The following is a 19,387-nucleotide window of genomic DNA, read 5'->3' on the forward strand; positions in this document are numbered from 1 at the left end:
GCCCACTTGTTCATCTCGAACAATCTTACCACCACAAATTTATCATATAATAACTTGCAAAATATCTCCTTGTTTACTATATGAATAATGTTGGTAGATTTCTTCGATGACTCGTTTTATTTTCAGCTTTGTTAGCGGAGTCGGATCGAATGAGAGAAAAGGTAGTTTCCCTTAAGGTACTCGATGGTATTACAATGTTAAACAAACACATTTTCCGAGAATTTCATGTCATCCAAAGTTATATTTCGATTAATATATTTGATATCAAGATCTTAAATTTAAATACAACACGTTTGTGTATACTTTTGAATTTTATGAACTTGATATTTTCTCTTGTTGTTGATCTCGTGGTTTTTCTTGCAGTCTTATTGGCCAAGAATGGTGGTAAGAAAATGGTTGAATACGGAGAGTATTGGTGTGGATGAATGCCACTCAGATTATGGAATAAAGGGTAGAGTTTACACATAACACGTATATTCCTTTATTTTGATAATATAATTAAATATCTTTTTTTTTGTGTTAAATCTTTTTTCTTTTTGGCAAAAGGTGGGAAAAGGAAGAGTGGCTTCGAGGATGGATGCTACGTCGTCGTTCCGGAGGAATTATCAGGTGAATGTCGGTCCTCAGATTGGAGGATCATAAATCCTTTGATTAAAATCTTAGCCCTTTTTGGTTATTTTTAATTTAAAATTTGTCATTAATTCCAAATCAAGGGTGATAATCTGATGCTTGTTTTATTAGAGAAGTGGTTGATGGAGGCGAATAATGAAAGGGAACGACCGCGATTCAACCAGCTCCAACAGCCTATCACAAATAGCGAAGACCTCCGGTATATTTTTACCGAAAATGATTTTTTTTTAATCTATAATTTTCCGATTCTGGACTTGAAACCATTAAATTTTCAAATTTTAATTTTGATACATAAACTTTTATTTTTCATCTATTTTGGTTCAATTGCTACGTGAATCTAACAAATCCAAAAAATTTGAATATCACGTCAGTTTTTCCGATGTCATATCATTAATTTGACCAAAATAGTATAAAAATTAAAAATTAGTTTTCCGAAACCAATCTTTGAAAAAATAATTGTCCAAAATAAAATTGAACAAGTTAATGGACATTTTTTTTTTTGGGATGTTAGGGTGTAAAGACTAAACGAGATCCTTACTGACAAAACTTTGTTTAGCATAGATTTGATTAGATTAACTCGATTCTTGTACAAACCAAAATTGAACAAGTCATGTCTCTCAAACCCTTAGATATGAGTGGTCTATAAATATAAATTATTTTTTTTAATCGAGATTCAATTATTCGTAAAAACTGATTCCAATCTTAAAAAAAGAAGGATATTCTATTGTGACGTCAGCTATTCAATTACAATTATTTTGACCTTTGTGCTAGACTTCCAACTCGTTTCAACTCGAAGTATTTTTAATATGGTTCTATACAATTTTCGAAATAATTTTTAAATGTATTTAATTAAAAAATTGATAGGTTTTTCTATGCCAAACCGGCGCGGCTATTGTATTTCTTGTTCCCACATGAAAATATGCTGTGAAGTGAATACAACACATTTTATGTTATATATAAGATTATCTTAACATCATGCTCCAACATCATTTGATTATGCGAATCTTCAAACGATAGATTTTGTTTATATAAGATGGAGAAATACTTCGGACGTAACATAAACAAAATCGAATAAACACTCACCCGGCGCAAGTGATCTGCCTGCTATAGTCCGGTGATTATGAAACATTTAAGTGGTAGAACAAAGGGATGTTACAAAATGATGGTTATGTTATTATATTGATTCAACGTATTAAAACTTGTATAGGATGTTCGTTGGAACATGGAATGTAGGGGGCAAGTCACCACCGGTTGAACTAGACTTAAAAGACTGGCTAAGGACCGATTCACCAGCAGACATTTATGTACTTGGGTATGCCTCTCGGTCTGCTTTTCTTCCAATGCATATGTGTTGTAATTAAAATATGAATTCTCCACATCTTTATATCAAAATAAATTGTAAAAAAAAAAAGAGTCAAATGAATGCAGAAATTTTACCCCTTGAACCCCATCTTTTGGGGTTATTTTCAAAGCAGATTCCAGGAAATTGTACCTCTAACTGCAGGCAATGTGCTAGGGCCCGAGGACGGCAACAGGGCCTCAAAGTGGCTCTCTTTGATTCACGGAGCTCTAAATGAACAACACCTCTTGTTCTCGGATTTATTTCCGTTTCAAAGCGAGTTCATCAAAGACACGGATTTTGAAATATTTTCGAGTTTTGGGTCGAATTCGAGCTCCAGCGAACAGGGCTCCCCTAGTCCTCCTGAACATCACTGTAGAACGATACGACACCGGTACTGCATGGCTGCCGGAAGGCAAATGGTGGGTATATATTTGAGCGTGTGGGTTCGTGAGGACATGTATCGACATATTTCTTGTCTAAACGTTTCGTGTGTTGGAACGGGCATCTTGGGACGCCTAGGAAATAAGGTATCATCTTGGTTTCGCATTTTGAATTCGTATCCAGACACATTTCATGCTAGCTTAATTAATCCGTATTCCGTTCGTTTACTGATCGAATTTTAGGGATCGGTATCTGTAAGCATGACACTGCATCAGACGTCGTTCTGTTTCGTGTGCACTCACTTGGCCTCGGGAGAGAAAGAAGGCGATGCTATAAGAAGAAACTCAGATGTGATGGATATCTTAAAGAGAACGAGATTCTCTAACCAGTGTAGGATTCTCGGAGAATCCGATCCACCCGCTCATATATTGGATCACGAGTGAGTGTCTGATCCATTTCTCCCTCCATTCATGCTTATGATGCTTGTAATTAATTCCCATGAGTTGTTCACGTTGTAGCAAGATAATCTGGCTCGGGGACTTGAATTACCGACTCGCGGCGATATGTGGGGATACATATGATCTGCTCCAAATGAAAGACTGGCAAACCCTTTTGCTGAAAGATCAGGTACTGATCATATAATCTGTCTACAGAGAGATTCGACTGAAAACTTTCTGAGTATGTACAAATATTGACTACAAATTACTAAAGGTAAGAAGTATGTTATTGCAGCTGAGAATAGAACAAAGAGCTGGTAGAGTATTCAAAGGATGGGAAGAAGGGGCAATATCCTTTGCTCCAACCTACAAATATTTCCCTGATTCCGACCAATACGTGAACCAAACGTCCACGGCTAAAGAAAAGAGGAGGACCCCGGCTTGGTACGTCATCTCATCTCGTGTCCGTGTATTAAAAGAATACATAACTCTAGGTTTCATGTAGAAATACTCTTCTCATTTCATATGTATAGGTGTGACAGAATTCTATGGAAAGGCAAAGGGCTTAAACAGATGAGCTACAGTAGGGGTGAATCAAGATTTTCAGATCATAGGCCAGTAGTTTCACTCTTTGCAGTTCAGGTAAATGTGCCAACAAAACTCGAGCCCACGACAGCAATCGCTTCGAATACTGCTGCCTATAGGTTGTGATGTTTACTTATAAATCCATATTTGGATATTACATAAGGTTTGTTTGATTCGCTGTAGCATAGATTTTTCCCGTAGATTTTTTGGTAACCTATAAAGGCACTGAAGTGAAGGATGCTGCCTATTTTATGCAGTGAGCATTTTGAGGTGATCTTTGGTTTTTAGTTCAGTGTTTGTTTGTAGGTGTACTATGTTTACTATATATTATGTGAAATAAAAATGTACAGAAAATATAATTATGTTTTTATTTTATTTTTTTTGGTAAGAAAGGGGCATGATTGTGCATAGGCCTAAAATTTGTTCTAGAGAGTATTAATTAATATTCGGAATTTTTCGTCAAGAATTTTGTTTTTTCCATGATCAGTTTTCTGCCACATCGGGTTCAAGAAATTGAAAAGTTCGATGGTAATGATACATACTTTTCTTTTAAGAAAATTGTACGGATTTTTATATTATTTAATTAAAACTAGGAAATTCACCGAAATACTCCTCTAGTCGGTGTCATTTCAGTTATTTTGCAATGTCTTAAAAAAAATTTGGATTCCATAATTAATTTTATGGAATAAGAAATTAAAAGACAAAAAAACATAGCCATTCAAGAGAGTAAAGAGGCTTGGCCCTCAGATTGAATCTCTTTAAATAGAAACAAGCAGGCACGTAAACTAATAAAAAAAATCAAACACTTATCTTGAAATACAAGTATACAACCCATTAAAGTTCACAGTACAGACTTTGTATAAAAATAAATAATTCCACCAATAAAGATCGATTTGCCTAGAACACAAGATTGCGGAACAACTAAAAATGATGAGACGAATAGCAATACAAACACTACCGATATTTTCAATAACAAAGATTGGGTCTCTCTGTCAAAATGGTCAGGATCGAACTTTTCGCTCAAGAACCGCAGCAAGCTGATTTTTGAGCAGCTTGGGCAGTCCCTGCCCCCTGGTCAGGTTGGGTGATCCTTATGGTCTGAGGCTGCATTCAAACAATAATGCATTCAGTCGTTTTAAACAAGGATGAACCAACATATACACCCACTCACTAACAAAGTAAATAGCATTTGATACCTCAGCTTTTGAGTCGGTTTCAGCGAGCCTCTGCTTTATATCCCTGGCGATCGAGAAGAAAACCTCCTCCACGTTCATGTTTGTTTTAGCACTCTGTTGGACATGACGTTATTTGGATAGAATAATTCAGAATAAAAATTTCAGAATAAGCAATGAGGGGTGACACTTACTGTTTCAAAGAATTTAATTCCATATTCATCAGCGAGTGCCTGACCCCTGGAAGTAGGAACGGCCTAAAAAAGTTCAATCATGTCAGATTATTGTGGATAGAAGCAAAAGAAGATCGATGCGTGCAGTTTTATGCGTATGGCTTTGCATGACTATTCAAAATTTAATAACAGGGGTTAGTTTTGATTGCCATGAAATCAATGTACCCATGGCAGTAGCATGCCCACAAAGACAAGAAATATATGAATACTCGAGCGAGAGAGAGAGAGAGAGAGACTCTTTTGCTTTCATCCATATCAGCCTTGTTGCCGACCAATATCTTGTTGACATTGTCTGAGGCATGTTGTTCAATGTTTCTGATCCAATTCCTGATGTCTAAGAAAGGATCGAGTCAATTTTGACAAGATAGAAAGTAAACTACATTAAAGAAAATGCAACTAAAAGAAATACAAAATGTGGAAAACGTTAATTTTGTCACAAAAATAATACAATAAAAGAAGGATAGTAAGAACAGCGAGTAATTACTGTTAAATGATGACTCATCAGTCACATCATACACCAGCAATATACCCATTGCTCCACGGTAATAGGCTGCAAACAAGTGAATAGTAAGGTAAAACCTTGAAATGATCAGTAAAGAACTATTATGCTCTGTGAATCGATATGGCACCAAGTATGCAAAGAACCAAATAAATAATTAACTTGCTACAATTCCCCAAAAAAATTCTATCTATTACATTATTATAGATTAAAAGAGGAGAAAACACATCTGAAATCCTCACGAGAAACAAAACCGAAGGAATCAAACACCTTTCAACTTTCACTTGTCCTTGCGTGGAAAATTATTTTAAAGTCCATCGTTGGGGGTAGGTGAAGTCAAAATTTGATGCTAGAAGAAAATAAGTAGTTTCGTTCTCAAAATTTTTTCTCTCCAATTATTTCAGATATAAGAAGGCCACCATTTTGGTCATACAAAGAATTTGAAATGGACAGATGAGAAAAACCTTCCGGCAAAGCATTTTGATCTAAACATGTCTATGCTATATTAGCACCAGCATGCTAAACACAACAGGTACTTACTTTTCAAATCAGCACTTCCATCCAAGCATGTAATTACTTATTTCACAAATATCTCTCAAGGAACTACAAGCACAAAATGTTCTGATCAACAAACAGCCTTCTAAACAAGTTTCTACAAGAGAATCAATCACCCTCTAAAATCTAGGTCATAGTTTAAGCTCTTGTGTTAGCTGCTATCCTCCCAGAAGGCTAAATGGCTGGCGCCTCATTTTTCTCAGGTTATACAATCATTGCCAGAAGAAGAAAATTCTTTAAAAACCCAACTTTTCTGGGATAATGCCCAGATACGAGAGGAAAATGAGAGCAGTTTCCAGCATAAGTCAAGCACATACCAGTTGTGATGGTCCGAAATCGCTCTTGTCCAGCAGTATCCCATATTTGCAGCTTGATTCTTTTCCCATCAAGCTCTATAGTTCTTATCTTGAAATCAATACTGTGTGATGAAACCAAATCAAACAAAGCAGGCAGGAGAAAGTAAAAAGTCCAAACAGTTGCAAGGCATCTTCTTTAGAAGCCAACCTACCCAATAGTGGTAATGAAACTGGTGGTGAAAGAACCATCGGAAAAACGTAAAAGAAGGCAACTCTTCCCCACACCTAGAAAAACATCCAAACAATTAGAACACTATTCAAATTAGGATGTTCAGTCCATGCAGAATAAAACAAAGATAAAAATACAAAATAAATTTGTTAAAATAAAATAAATACAAAAAAAGGCTACCAATTAAGGTAAAAAATGAGTCCTACCACTCCATTCCAACAATTTCGAAAGAAACACAAACATGTTGTCTATAATTTCTGGTTTCAAGAGTTTGGAAGAGTAAATCAATAACCAGCGATGCAACACTATAAACTGCAACAAGCCAATTATCCCTCAAAAGCTCTTTAATTATCTCCTATAGTGAAGTCAATCAAAACAAGCAATCTAATGTACATCATAAACTCGTCAACCTCAAAATACCAATGCGCTTTCTGGGCTATCAGTAATAATGTAATTAATTTTTTGGGTATCTAACTACCTTTTGCTGACAGTAAAGAAATCAAGCTACCCTACATACAACTGATATTCTCACTTATTCTTCAAAGAACATGGCTATATTGCAGTTCCATTAAGGTGGGAATTCCAAAGCTGTAACATGAACACGGGATCCATAACACATGCATGTAGAGAGATACTAATCTTCAAGGCAGCACTAGCAAAGTGTCCGATCCAATGAATAAATAATTAGTCAAACTATTACTCTGCACAGTAACCCGCATGAACATAATCAACCCTGTCTTCAGGATTTTTACAAGTTCAGCTAAAAAATCTATGGACAAAGTATTTCATTTTCAAATAAATGAAACAATTATTAGTTAACAAAAAACATGATCATAGCATCCTCAGCCATGTAAAAAAATGAAACATACAGAAACTAATCTGCATCAAATGCAGGCAACACCAAGCCAAAGCACACAACCTAATCCCGACATTCCATACCAAATGCAGTAACATTTAATCTTCAACCAAAAATTTAAAAAAAATCGAAAAAAATATACAATAGAAGGACGATCACGCACCGCTGTCACCGATCAACAGAAGCTTAATGAGATAATCGTAATCGGCTCGAGCTCTGGCGGGTGGAGCAGCCATCTGTATGCCTCAGTTTTTCTCAAATTTACAATATCCTCAAAACAAACCCTAGAAACGACAAAAAGTCAATCGGCATACATCCATTTCAGAAGAATTCAGATTACGAAACACAAAATCAAACAAGAAAATTTCGAATTCAAAAGGAAAATACAGTAAGAGAGGGATGGAAAATGAATACCAGATCGCAGGGAGAACTGTGAAAGAGGGATCTAATAAATGGGAATTGAGGAAAAAGAGGAGGGAAGCGTGGGACAGAGTGGTTATCGTTGAATTTCTCTCTGATAATAATTTTATTGATTAAATTTTTTTAATAAAATTATTTAACATAAAATGTTAACGAATAATTCAGAAGAAATGACAAATTGTTGACCGATTATTTGGTTCTTTGAAATATAATATTTATAGCAATCAGCCACAAGTATAAGGTTTTCATTTACAATTATCAAACTAAACATTGATTATATTTTATTTTCAAATTATTATTTTTAATATATTTATCAATTACAAATTTGACAATTATATATTATTTATGTGCAATTTGTCACATGTTATTAGGTTGTGAATTTGGTTGGCTTGATATTATTACTAATCCGAGCCAACCACATATTTTGTTGCAATTTTGTGTATCGAGTGAGTCTCTTGTGAGACCCTCTCACGTATCATAATCTGTGAGACGAGTCAACCCTACCCATATTCACAATAAAAAATAATATTCTTAACATAAAAAGTAATACTTTTTCATGGGTGACCAAAATAAGAGATCTGTCTTACAAATATTACCCGTGAGACCGTCTAACACAATTTTTTGACTTATGCATTTTATTATTGAAAACTGAAAATTTATAATTTATCATCTTATCTCAAATTTGATTAATCAACCCAATCGTATTATTATTTATTAAATATTATTAGGTTAAGCGTACATGAGTAAAAATGATACTCAGATGAGTGAACCTCTGGATGCGTCAAGATGCTGACGTTACGCTGTTTGATCTGGTTGACTAGGTGAGTCGTAAAAGAGTGACCAAACCTCTACGGGTAATAATATCTATGTTAGGAACATGGCATGTGGCAGAGAAGTAATAAAATTGAAATTCATTGATTTTTTAAAATAGATCTCTCCAGTACACATTAGATAATTCCTTGAGAGGTGATTATGTAGGCATTTGCCATCATACCTAGAGCATTTATGTTGAAAAATATTAGTGCACTATTAATATATTGGATTTACAATATTAAACAATGACAATATAGTGACATATTTAAGTGGTTTGAGTTAAGAGTTGTCTGTGAATTAATAAAATTTTAAATTTAAAAAAAAAAATTAACAAGATAAAAAAGAGAAAATAGTTTTTTTTTTAAAAATAACTATAATATTAAAAAAAATTGAATGTATCGTCGTGTTTTTTTGTTCGTTCGGAATCACATAACTGTAACAAAAAAATTAAATTTTTACTAATATTATTTTAAAAAAAGAGTTGAAAAAATTATTTAAAAAATAATAATAAAAAAGACGTCATTTTATTCTAAATATATATTTCTAACCAAAAATAAAATTGTAACTTTAAATTGCATTATTAAATATATATTTTAATATAAAAATATAATTTTGATTTTGAAATAATTAAAATATAAAAATACCAATTTTTTTAAAAAATAAATTTTTTTAATAGAATTGGACTAAAACAAGGTGCATAGTATCCTCTGTCGTGGGTTTCCCACATAAGAGGATCTTGATCCCTTTTAAGTTATGGATTGCGTTTTTGGTTTATGATATGCTGTTGTGTTATTATTGTTTTTTGTTTATTAAAATTTGAATATTTAGAATTTTTATTAGTTGTCCCTCTAAATGTAATTATTTGAATATTAGAATTTTGATTCTTTGTGTTCTATTACCCATTAGTGAAGCTAGTGTTCAAATACTTTATTAAGGTTATACAGTATGTGTAATGCCCGAGAAATTTGATCCTAATAATCTTTAATTATTGAAATATAATTTGATATGATTATTAAAGGATTAATCGGGACACGAAATAAGAGTTCATATAACTTGTGTAAGTTCTGGACAGAAGTAGTGGCGCCCGAGCGGTAGATTACGACCGCCCGAGCGCCAATATTCTGTAGAAGAAGGATTCGGGCAGAAGAGATGGCGCCCGAGCGGTAATTTATGACCGCCCGAGCGCCAATGTATAAATCCGAAAGGAATCGGACAGAAACTGCCGCGCTCGAGCGGTAGTTTATTACCGCTCGAGCGCCAGCCGAGATTCGAGAAATGTGACACGTTGCTGAAACATGCAACGTAAGTATATATATACATATATACGTTTATTCTTTGATAAGAAAACAAAGAAGGAATCGAGAAAAGGGTCAGGGGAAAAGAGTGAAAAATCCTTACACCTTTTATGAGGAATCCGTCCATCTGAATTGTAATCCGACTTCGGTACCGAGTTCCTAGCGACGTGGGCTACACTTTGACGTAAGTTTTGCTACGTTTTGACATGCTTTGAAATTATGCTATTGTCAGAATTGAATGAAACTCATATATGTCGTTCTTGACATAGTAGACATCATAGAATCGAAGTCAGATTTAGAAACGGACTGATTATGGAATTGTTATGAATTTTTAGGGTATATTGATTTATACCGGACAGATTTGGATTATGAATCGATTACAGTTTATATTGGATATGGGTTATAGATTGTAATTGATAGATGTTGAGATGGTATTGACGGGAATAGTGAAATGATACTGTTATGCCGTTGATTTTGAATTAAATTCAGATTGATCAGATTGTTATCGATTTGGGAGGTATATTGATATGAGATTATTGATATTGTGATTACCAGACAGACTGTGAATTCAGGACTTCGACTGAGCAGGAAACCGAGACTGCAACGAAAGGTATAAGTCAATGTGGTATTGGAAGATGGACTTGAGTCGGTTTAGACTTGGGTTTCCCTAAATCACATACTTTATTTTATTGCATGGATATTTGCATTACATTGATTAATGTACTTGTTCTCTTGAATTTAGATGACAGGTATTAGACGAGTTATCTTGTGACAGAAGTGCCGGATAGTGGTGGTATCGCCACGGCACATTGCACGATGTCACAAGATAGGATGCTAGCGATAGAACTACAGTCCTTGACGGTTAGGTCAGGACACTGGATGTTTGGTTATATCGAGTAATGGAATCTATTACGGAATTCGATATAGGAACACCATATTTGGTTATATCGAGTAAAGGGTATTGGAATTCTTCTATTACGGAATTCGATATAGGAATACCGGGGCACTGGTTATATCGAGTAATAGAGATTATGGTTCCATCCTTTACGGAATTCGATATAGGAATACCACATCTGGAAACCGGGATCCCTAGACTAGGATTGAGTCTAGTCTGAATTATGTGTCGACAGTTTGATTTAATATTGTTTATGTTTCAGATTTTGATACATATTCATGTTACCTGATTACATGCTTTATATTGTTTTATATGATTGCATGTTTCATTGATTTATACTGGGATTATATTCTCACCGGTATATCCGGCTGTTGTCTTGTCTGTATGTGTACTTGACAACAGGTGGGACAGGAGCAGGGTCCAGGAGATGAGGAGAGATCGTGATTAGAGTGGAGGCTCCGGACTTGGATTAGAGATAGGGTGGAACACTTGACATTAGTTGTTAAACCTTAGTTTATTTTGAATGCATACAGTACAGGACTCGTATTGTATTTTATACGGATATGTATATGAGTTTGATTTCACTACGTTCCGCATTTTTAAAAAAAAAAAATTTAGACCCTGTTTTTAATTGATTAATTAGTCCCAATTATGATTAAGAACTTGATTAGCGTCCGGGTCCCCACAACAGGTGGTATCAGAGCCATAGATCCTTGAGATTGAGATAGGAGATAGTGAGCGGGGTAGAATGTGTTTTCTTTCCTGCTTTTGATTGCTAGCATGATTCTTGTTTTAATACATGTTACCTGACTTATCTGTTATTGATATGGTATTGTGTATTATTGGAATGGATCAGCTGTAAGATGATCCAGGGAGGCTTGAAATAGGATTATTGTTGGAACTGCTAACCCTTTTGGTTATCAGATATGCCTCCGAGGAGAATGCCAGAACAAGGGGAGTACCTCGAATCCTCCCATGGATGTGACACCTACAGCAATGGAGAAATTGCTGAAACGGTTTCAGTCATTTCATCCACCGACTTTGAAAGGAACGGATAACTCCGTGGAATGTGAAAGTTGGTTGGACGATATTGAATCACTGTTTGACTCTTTGGAGTATACTGAGGAAAAGAGGGCGAAACTGATAATACACCAGTTTCATGACGTTGCTAAACACTGGTGGATCACGACTAGAAGGGCATTGGAACAGAGAGGTATGGCCATTACCTGGAATGTGTTTAAGACTGAATTCTGTCTACGGTTCTTTCCAGTTTCTTATAGGAAGGACAAGGGAGCCGAGTTTGCGAACCTGAAATAAGGCCAGTTGAACATTGAGGATTATGTGGCTAAGTTTTCTACTCTGCTCCGATTTGCCCCTCATGTGGCAGGAAGTGATGAGGCCGTAGCAGACCAGTTCATAAATGGCCTAAATCCTGAAATTTTTACTCTGGTGAATACTGGGAGGCCCAACAACTTCACCGATGCCCTAAACAGAGCCAAGGGAGCTGAGGCAGGCCTGATGAGGCAGAGAGAGGCTTCGTTTGTGCTTACAGCACCGGGACAACAACCACCTCCTCGATTTGAAGGGGGCAGCAGCGGTACCGGGAAGAAGGATTTCTTGAAGGCTAGAGGAAAGCAATTCAAGAAATCAGGGACTACCTCGTCCAATTCGAGTGGCTCGAGACAGATCGGTCAGAGCCAAAGTTATACTGGACCATACTGTGGTACTTGTGGAGGGAGACATTCCACAGATCAGTGCCGAGGAGTAGTTGGCAGCTGTCGTATCTGTAAACAGCAGGGACACTTTGCCCGAGTGTGTCCCCAGAGGAGTACCCAGGGATCTCAGGCAGCTGAGTCATCGGGATCCGTGGCTCAGACAGGGAGATGATCTTCTGCCGTTCATTCCTTTCAGCCAGCACCGTCTACTCTGTCACAGCAGAGGCCAGGAGGGGGCCAGATCGCGAGCCAACCTCCGAGACAGCAGGCCAGAGTTTTTGCTTTGACCGAGGAGCAGGCACAAGATGCACCTGATGAAGTAGTTGCAGGTAACTGTTTTATTTCTGGTTATCCTGCTTATGTACTGATTGATACTGGTGCATCACATACTTTTATGTCTGAACGATTTGCTTTAATGCATTCATTGCCTGTTGAGTCATTAGCTACGGTAGTATCTGTCACGTCTCCGTTAGGGACAGGATTAATATCGGTGAAATCTGTGAAATCGTGTATACTGCAGTACGAGGGGCATATGATTGAGTTGGACTGTATTATGCTTGGTTTATCTGATTTTGATTGTATTGTCGGTATCGACATGTTGACCAAGTACCGGGCTACAGTCGATTGTTTCCACAAGATAGTTCGATTCAGACCTGAGATGGCTAAGGAGTGGAAATTTTATGGTAAGGGTTCTAGAGCTAGAATTCCTTTGATATCTGCCATAAATATGACTCGATTATTGCAGAAGGGAGCGGATGGATTCCTGGTATATTCAGTTGATTTACTGAAGACGAGCCCATCATTGGCGGACTTGCCAGTGGTGTGTGAGTTTGCTGATGTCTTTCCAGATGAGATTCCTGGATTGCCTCCGATTCGAGAGATAGACTTCGGCATTGAGTTAATGCCAGGAACAGTTCCGATTTCGAGAGCTCCTTACCGGATGGCACCGATCGAGTTGAAAGAGTTGAAAGAACAGTTGGAGGATTTATTGGCCAAGGGTTACATTAGACCTAGTGTATCTCCTTGGGGTGCTCCAGTACTGTTCGTGAGAAAGAAGGATGGGTCGATGAGACTTTGTATCGACTACAGGCAACTGAACAAGGCAACGGTAAAGAATAAATACCCCTTGCCTCGTATTGAGGATTTATTTGATCAGTTGCATGGGTTCATCGGTATATTCCAAGATCGACTTGAGATCTGGATACCATCAATTGAGAGTCAGGGATTCTGATATCTCAAAGACAGCATTCAGAACCAGGTATGGACACTATGAGTTTATTGTCATGCCTTTTGGTTTGACGAATGCACCTGCGGTATTTATGGGATTGATGAACCGCGTATTTCAGAAATACTTGGATGATTTTGTTATCATATTCATTGATGATATATTGATTTATTCAAAGAATATGATTGAGCATGCTAATCATCTGAGGACTGTGTTGAGAATTTTGAGGGCAGAGAAACTGTATGCTAAATTGTCGAAATGCGAGTTTTGGCTGAAACAGGTTGTGTTTTTGGGTCACATTATATCGGGAGACGGTATATCAGTTGATCCTAATAAGGTTGAAGCCGTGATGAGTTGGCCGAGACCTATATCTGTACCAGAAATTCGCAGTTTTATGGGTTTGGCAGGATATTATCGACGATTTATTAAAGATTTCTCGAGTATTGCCAAACCGATTACGCAGTTAACTCAGAAGAATGCTCCATTCGTGTGGACAGAAGACTGTGAATCCAGTTTTCTTGAGTTGAAAAAGAGACTGACCAGTGCGCCTGTGTTGACGATTCCTTCAGGCACTGGTGGATTTGTTGTTTATTGTGATGCATCTCACCGAGGATTGGGTTGTGTTTTGATGCAGCGAGGGCATGTGATTGCTTATGCCTCAAGACAGTTGAAACCCCATGAAACTCGTTACCCAATTCATGATCTTGAATTGGCAGCCATAGTCTTTGCATTGAAGATATGGCGGCATTATCTGTACGGTGAAAAATTTGAGATATATTCTGATCACAAAAGCTTGAAATATCTGTTTTCGCAATCAGAGCTGAATATGAGACAGCGGAGATGGCTGTATTTACTGAAAGACTTTGATTGTGAGATTAAATATTATCCAGGGAAGTCCAATGCAGCAGCAGATGCGTTGAGTCGAAAGGTATGTGCACTATCCTTATCGACGATTGGTGTATCGAATTTGATTGAAGACTGCTGTTTGTCTGGATTAATATTTGAGACAGATCGTCAGCCTCTGAGATTGTGTGCTGTTCGAGCTGAACCAGAGCTGCTTTTGGAAATTAAAACAGCTCAGAAAGTTGATCAGAATGTACAGAATTCGATTGCGATGGTCAGAACTGGACATCAATCGGAATATCAGGTTCGTGACAATGTCTTGTATGTGAATAATCGTATTGTTGTGTCAAATGTTTCAGAATTGAGACAGCGAATATTGGCAGAAGCGCACAACAGTCGTTTTAGCATTCATCCTGGTGGCAGGAAAATGTATAATGATTTAAAGACACAGTACTGGTGGAAACAAATGAAATCTGATGTGACTGAATTTGTAGCCAAGTGTCTGAATTGCCAACAGGTGAAGGCTGGAAGAAAGAAACCAGGAGGATTGTTACAGAGTTTGTCCATTCCTGAATGGAAATGGGATCACATTTCCATGGATTTTGTGACACAGTTGCCGAGATCCTCCCGAGGTTGTGAGGCGATTTGGGTCGTGATTGATCGATTGACCAAATCTGCATGTTTTATTCCATACAAGATGACGTATAGATATGATCAGATGGCCGATATCTATGTCCGAGAAGTGATTAGATTGCATGGAGTGCCGAAGTCGATTGTTTCAGACCGTGATCCTCGGTTCACTTCGCACTTCTGGCAGAGTTTGCAGCAAGCTCTTGGTACGAAATTACATTTGAGTACCGCATATCATCCACAAACTGACGGACAGTCAGAGCGTACGATCCAGACATTGGAAGATATGCTGAGAGCTATAGTGCTGGATTTTAGCACTAATTGGCAAGAAGCATTGCCACTTTGTGAATTTTCGTACAACAATAGCTATCAAACGAGTATTGAGATGGCACCATTTGAAGCGTTGTACGGAAAGAAATGCAGATCCCCATTATATTGGGATGATATCTCTGAAGTTCCTGAGACTGGACCTGACATGATTAGAGATATGACTGAGAAAGTGAAATTGATTCAAAAGAAAATGAAGGCAGCTCAGGACAGACAAGCCAAATATGCCAACCTCAGACGACGACCGTTGGTATTTGAGGCTGGAGACCGAGTATTCCTGAAAATTTCACCTTTCAGAGGAGTTGTCAGATTTGGCAAAAAAGGGAAACTGTCTCCACGATATGTCGGCCCATATGAGATTCTTGAAAAGATAGGGGATCGTGCCTATCGACTTGCCTTGCCGCCTTCATTATCCGGAATACATGATGTCTTTCATGTATCAATGCTGCGGAAATATCTCCCTGATGATTCTCACGTGATTCAACCAGACGAGACTGAGCTGGATGAGACATTGAGTTATGTCGAGAAACCGATCCGGATTATCGATCGTAAAGATAAACAGCTCAGAACAAAGACGATTCCTCTTGTAAAAGTTCAATGGACTCGTCATGGTGTTGAAGAAGCCACTTGGGAGACTGAATCGGATATGAGACAAGAATTCCCAGCATTGTTTCACTGATGTAAATATTTATTCAGTTTTTGTATATATACTCCTTATTAATACGATTGACAGTTTGTGATTTCGAGGACGAAATCGTATCTTAGGGGGGGAGAAATGTAATGCCCGAGAAATTTGATCCTAATAATCTTTAATTATTGAAATATAATTTGATATGATTATTAAAGGATTAATCGGGACACGAAATAAGAGTTCATATAACTTGTGTAAGTTCTGGACAGAAGTAGTGGCGCCCGAGCGGTAGATTACGACCGCCCGAGCGCCAATATTCTGTAGAAGAAGGATTCGGGCAGAAGAGATGGCGCCCGAGCGGTAATTTATGACCGCCCGAGCGCCAATGTATAAATCCGAAAGGAATCGGACAGAAACTGCAGCGCTCGAGCGGTAGTTTATGGATTGCGTTTTTGGTTTATGATATGCTGTTGTGTTATTATTGTTTTTTGTTTATTAAAATTTGAATATTTAGAATTTTTATTAGTTGTCCCTCTAAATGTAATTATTTGAATATTAGAATTTTGATTCTTTGTGTTCTATTACCCATTAGTGAAGCTAGTGTTCAAATACTTTATTAAGGTTATACAGTATGTTCTATGTTTAGTTCTTCATCGAATAACAATTGAGGAATATAGTGAATATCTTTTTTTTTTTGCCAACGATTTTATTAATAAATGGTTGTGTGGTGAGTGTTAAATGTCCCACATCGGTTGGATAAATAACCTTTGAGTGGCATATATTGGCTTGGACAATCCTCCCCCCTTGAGCTAGCTTTTGGGGTTGAGTTAGGTCCAAATTCCAATCTTAACATGGTATCAGAGCTCAGGTTACACCGTTATGTGTTGGACCACCCGTTCTGTCCATAATGGGGTCATTTGTAAACTCCACGCTCCAGATGTTCATTCCTGGGCGTGAGAGGGGTGTGTTAATTGTCCCACATCGGTTGGATAAATAACCTTTGAGTGGTATATATGGGATTGGACAATCCTCCCCCCTTGAGCTAGCTTTTTGGGTTGAGTTAGGTCCAAATTTCAATTTTAACATGGTATCAGAGCCCGGGTTTCACCATTATGTGTTGGACTGTCTATAATTAGGCCACCCCTTCTGCCTATAATTGGGTCATTTGTAAACTTCACGTTCCAAATGTTCATTCCTGGGCGTGAGAGGGGTGTGTTAAATGTCTCACATCGGTTGGATAAAATAACCTTTGAGTGGCATATATTGGCTTAGACAATCCTCCCCCCTTGAGCTAGCTTTTGGAGTTGAGTTAAGTCCAAATTCCAATCTTAACAGTGAGACATGTATTCATCTTGAAAGAAGTATGCATTGTATTGCAACGGATATTACCATTTAATCATTTTTAAAGGTTGAAACAAGAATATATATTCATCTTGAAAGAAGTATGCATTGTATTGCAACGGATATTACCATTTAATCATTTTTACGGCAAAAATTTATGTGAGACGATCTCACGAATCGTATTTATGAACACATCTCTTATTTGGTTTATCCATGAAAAAATATATGCTAAGAGTATTACTTTTTATTGTGAATATGAGTAGAGTAAACCTGTCTCACAAAAAGACGATCCCACAAATTATAATCCGTTAGACGATTTCATATAATACCTACTTTTTTTTTTTTAGGTTGGAAGCTTGGTTTTATATTGGATCGCTTTTATTATATATGCTGGATAAAGTTGATGCTAGTGCTTTAAGTGATCAAGTTCATCATGCTTGAAAATTTCATTTTCATTAGTGACCGCACCGCAGTGTCTTTTATAATTAATTTAATCTATAATCAAAATAAAATCATATTACCATTTGAAATTATTTTGGAATAATGACTCAAAAAATTCAAATTCAGACCATGTCTCTTAGAATTTAATAAACAGTGACAGATTATGTAAAAATATTTTGGGTGTTTGTATATGAATTTTTCTAAAAATAATGGAAAAAAAGTTCATTAATGAATTGGTCGGAAAAGTAATGGAATTGCATATGTCTAACCTCTTCGTAGAAAACCACAAAAGAAAATTTGACGAGATACAAAAATCATACGTTTGAGTTCTCCAAAATCATTAATCACGACAAAATCTAACCACGCATGTTTAAAACTGAAGAAAATTCCACTCAGCAAACGTTATCAAGCACCAGGCGCCGCATCCTTAACTTTGCCATGCAGATACCCGCTGTACTCTACGGCGTAATCCTTCACATGGCTGGCCGTATCAGCCATCCGGGTCCTCGCGTAGTCGACCCGATCCGAACCCGGAGGGTGGAACCCCCTGAAATACCGATACAGCCAGGAAACCGCGGCAGCCGCGGCGACTCCGAACCCGAAGAAGGAGAGGAAGCCAGCTATGGCGATGAACAGCAAGGTCCCGAGGGGGACCCATATGGGGCTGGAGATGAGAATTATGGGCACCAAAAAAATGAGGCCGAGGACTGTGGCGGTGAGCGTCAGCCCTGTGAGGAGGAGGAGAATGCCACCGGAAATGACGAGGGTGGCTAATCCCACGAGCTGGGTGGAGTTGGGTGCGTGCTGTCTCAGTTTCTGGATGAATGAGGCGGTGGAAGTGGGTCTCCTGAGGGAATTCTGTTGATCGGCCATTGTTGGGGGATCAGAGCACCACTGGATTCAACGGGTTTGTGGGAGAGATTAGAGGGGAAAGGGTAGAGGGCGTTTGGCGACACGTATGGGGGTTTGTTTCATGCATGCGAACGCGTGGATGCTGAACAAATTTTTATTTTTTAAAAAAATAGTTGATATTTAAATTTTAATTTATACAGCTTAAATACTCGTCTCTCTTCTTTCATATTGTTATTACCAATCTCATACATACTCTACATCCAGGCATGCGTTCATATTATTTTTATAATTAATTAATTTATATTTAACTATGTATAATAATATACTTGTTAAAATTAGTATCAGTTTGAAATTATTATATTCAAATAAAAATCATATTATAATTACAAAAATTAATGAAAAGACATTCTATAATTTGAAATTACAAAAAAAAAATCACAATTACACCATTTTTATCTCTTTCATAAATATTTTTAATATATCAATTCATGTTAAACCCACACTTAATGAGTACATTATATTTATAATGGAAATTAAATAAAGAAATTTAAGCTAAGTTTTTTCTTATATCGAATTGGATATGTTGGGTGTAATCTAATGCATATTTATTTGAAATATTTTCTTTCGTAATTGATGCTTGCCAAATATTTGTGATGGTCCGGTTTTTTTATTATGTTGCTTTGTTTATAAAAGTTCAATTAATAAAAGTACATTTCAATGCAAATTCAAAAACACGGAAAATTT

General features: G+C 37.1%; 3 protein-coding genes across 5 annotated transcripts; 1 reads left to right on the top strand and 2 right to left on the bottom strand.

Moving 5' to 3' along the window:
- On the top strand, positions 1 to 3,807 carry LOC140821164 (type I inositol polyphosphate 5-phosphatase 8-like). Of its 3 annotated transcripts, none has more exons than XM_073181581.1 (10): positions 1 to 176; positions 364 to 451; positions 547 to 609; positions 742 to 829; positions 1,838 to 1,942; positions 2,106 to 2,499; positions 2,596 to 2,792; positions 2,872 to 2,980; positions 3,086 to 3,234; positions 3,333 to 3,428. In XM_073181581.1, coding segments are annotated over exons 1-10 (1,221 nt in total). In that variant the 5' UTR covers positions 1 to 149; the 3' UTR covers positions 3,334 to 3,428. The 3 variants fall into 3 exon arrangements, with proteins under 3 accessions (XP_073037682.1, XP_073037680.1, XP_073037681.1); XM_073181579.1 differs by having other exon boundaries at positions 3 to 176; positions 3,324 to 3,807; XM_073181580.1 differs by having other exon boundaries at positions 4 to 161; positions 3,324 to 3,807.
- Positions 3,808 to 4,154: 347 nt separating this feature from the next.
- Positions 4,155 to 7,742, bottom strand: LOC140821165 (ras-related protein RABE1a). The gene is made up of 9 exons (XM_073181583.1): positions 7,630 to 7,742; positions 7,379 to 7,499; positions 6,343 to 6,415; positions 6,152 to 6,252; positions 5,265 to 5,330; positions 5,017 to 5,114; positions 4,742 to 4,804; positions 4,572 to 4,664; positions 4,155 to 4,479 (listed from the first exon to the last, which is right to left on the bottom strand). Exons 2-9 carry the CDS (start codon positions 7,449 to 7,451, stop codon positions 4,396 to 4,398), a joined length of 651 nt encoding a protein of 216 aa, XP_073037684.1. The 5' UTR covers positions 7,452 to 7,499; positions 7,630 to 7,742; the 3' UTR covers positions 4,155 to 4,395.
- A 10,268-nt stretch (positions 7,743 to 18,010) lies between these two features.
- On the bottom strand, positions 18,011 to 18,729 carry LOC140821173 (oleosin G-like). Its single transcript, XM_073181590.1, has one exon. The coding sequence runs from the start codon at positions 18,662 to 18,664 to the stop codon at positions 18,197 to 18,199; it is 468 nt and encodes a 155-aa protein (XP_073037691.1). The 5' UTR covers positions 18,665 to 18,729; the 3' UTR covers positions 18,011 to 18,196.
- Between the last annotated feature and the right edge of the window lie 658 nt (positions 18,730 to 19,387).

Source organism: Primulina eburnea, unplaced genomic scaffold (assembly GCF_022965805.1).
Source record: "Primulina eburnea isolate SZY01 unplaced genomic scaffold, ASM2296580v1 ctg443_ERROPOS1800000, whole genome shotgun sequence".
In the NCBI taxonomy this organism is placed as follows: Eukaryota; Viridiplantae; Streptophyta; class Magnoliopsida; order Lamiales; family Gesneriaceae; genus Primulina; species Primulina eburnea.

Bases quoted from the DNA above. Each gene is read 5' to 3' on its own strand.
- LOC140821173 (XM_073181590.1), bottom strand. From the start codon at position 18,664: ATGGCCGATCAACAGAATTCCCTCAGGAGACCCACTTCCACCGCCTCA.
- LOC140821165 (XM_073181583.1), bottom strand. From the start codon at position 7,451: ATGGCTGCTCCACCCGCCAGAGCTCGAGCCGATTACGATTATCTCATT. The intron at 4,665-4,741 runs GTAAGTGTCACC...CATGTCCAACAG, and splicing joins GAATTAAATTCTTTGAAACA to AGTGCTAAAACAAACATGAA. The intron at 4,480-4,571 runs GTATCAAATGCT...GTTTGAATGCAG, and splicing joins AAACCGACTCAAAAGCTGAG to CCTCAGACCATAAGGATCAC.
- LOC140821164 (XM_073181579.1), top strand. From the start codon at position 150: ATGAGAGAAAAGGTAGTTTCCCTTAAG. The intron at 830-1,837 runs GTATATTTTTAC...AAACTTGTATAG, and splicing joins ACAAATAGCGAAGACCTCCG to GATGTTCGTTGGAACATGGA. The intron at 1,943-2,105 runs GTATGCCTCTCG...TTTTCAAAGCAG, and splicing joins GCAGACATTTATGTACTTGG to ATTCCAGGAAATTGTACCTC.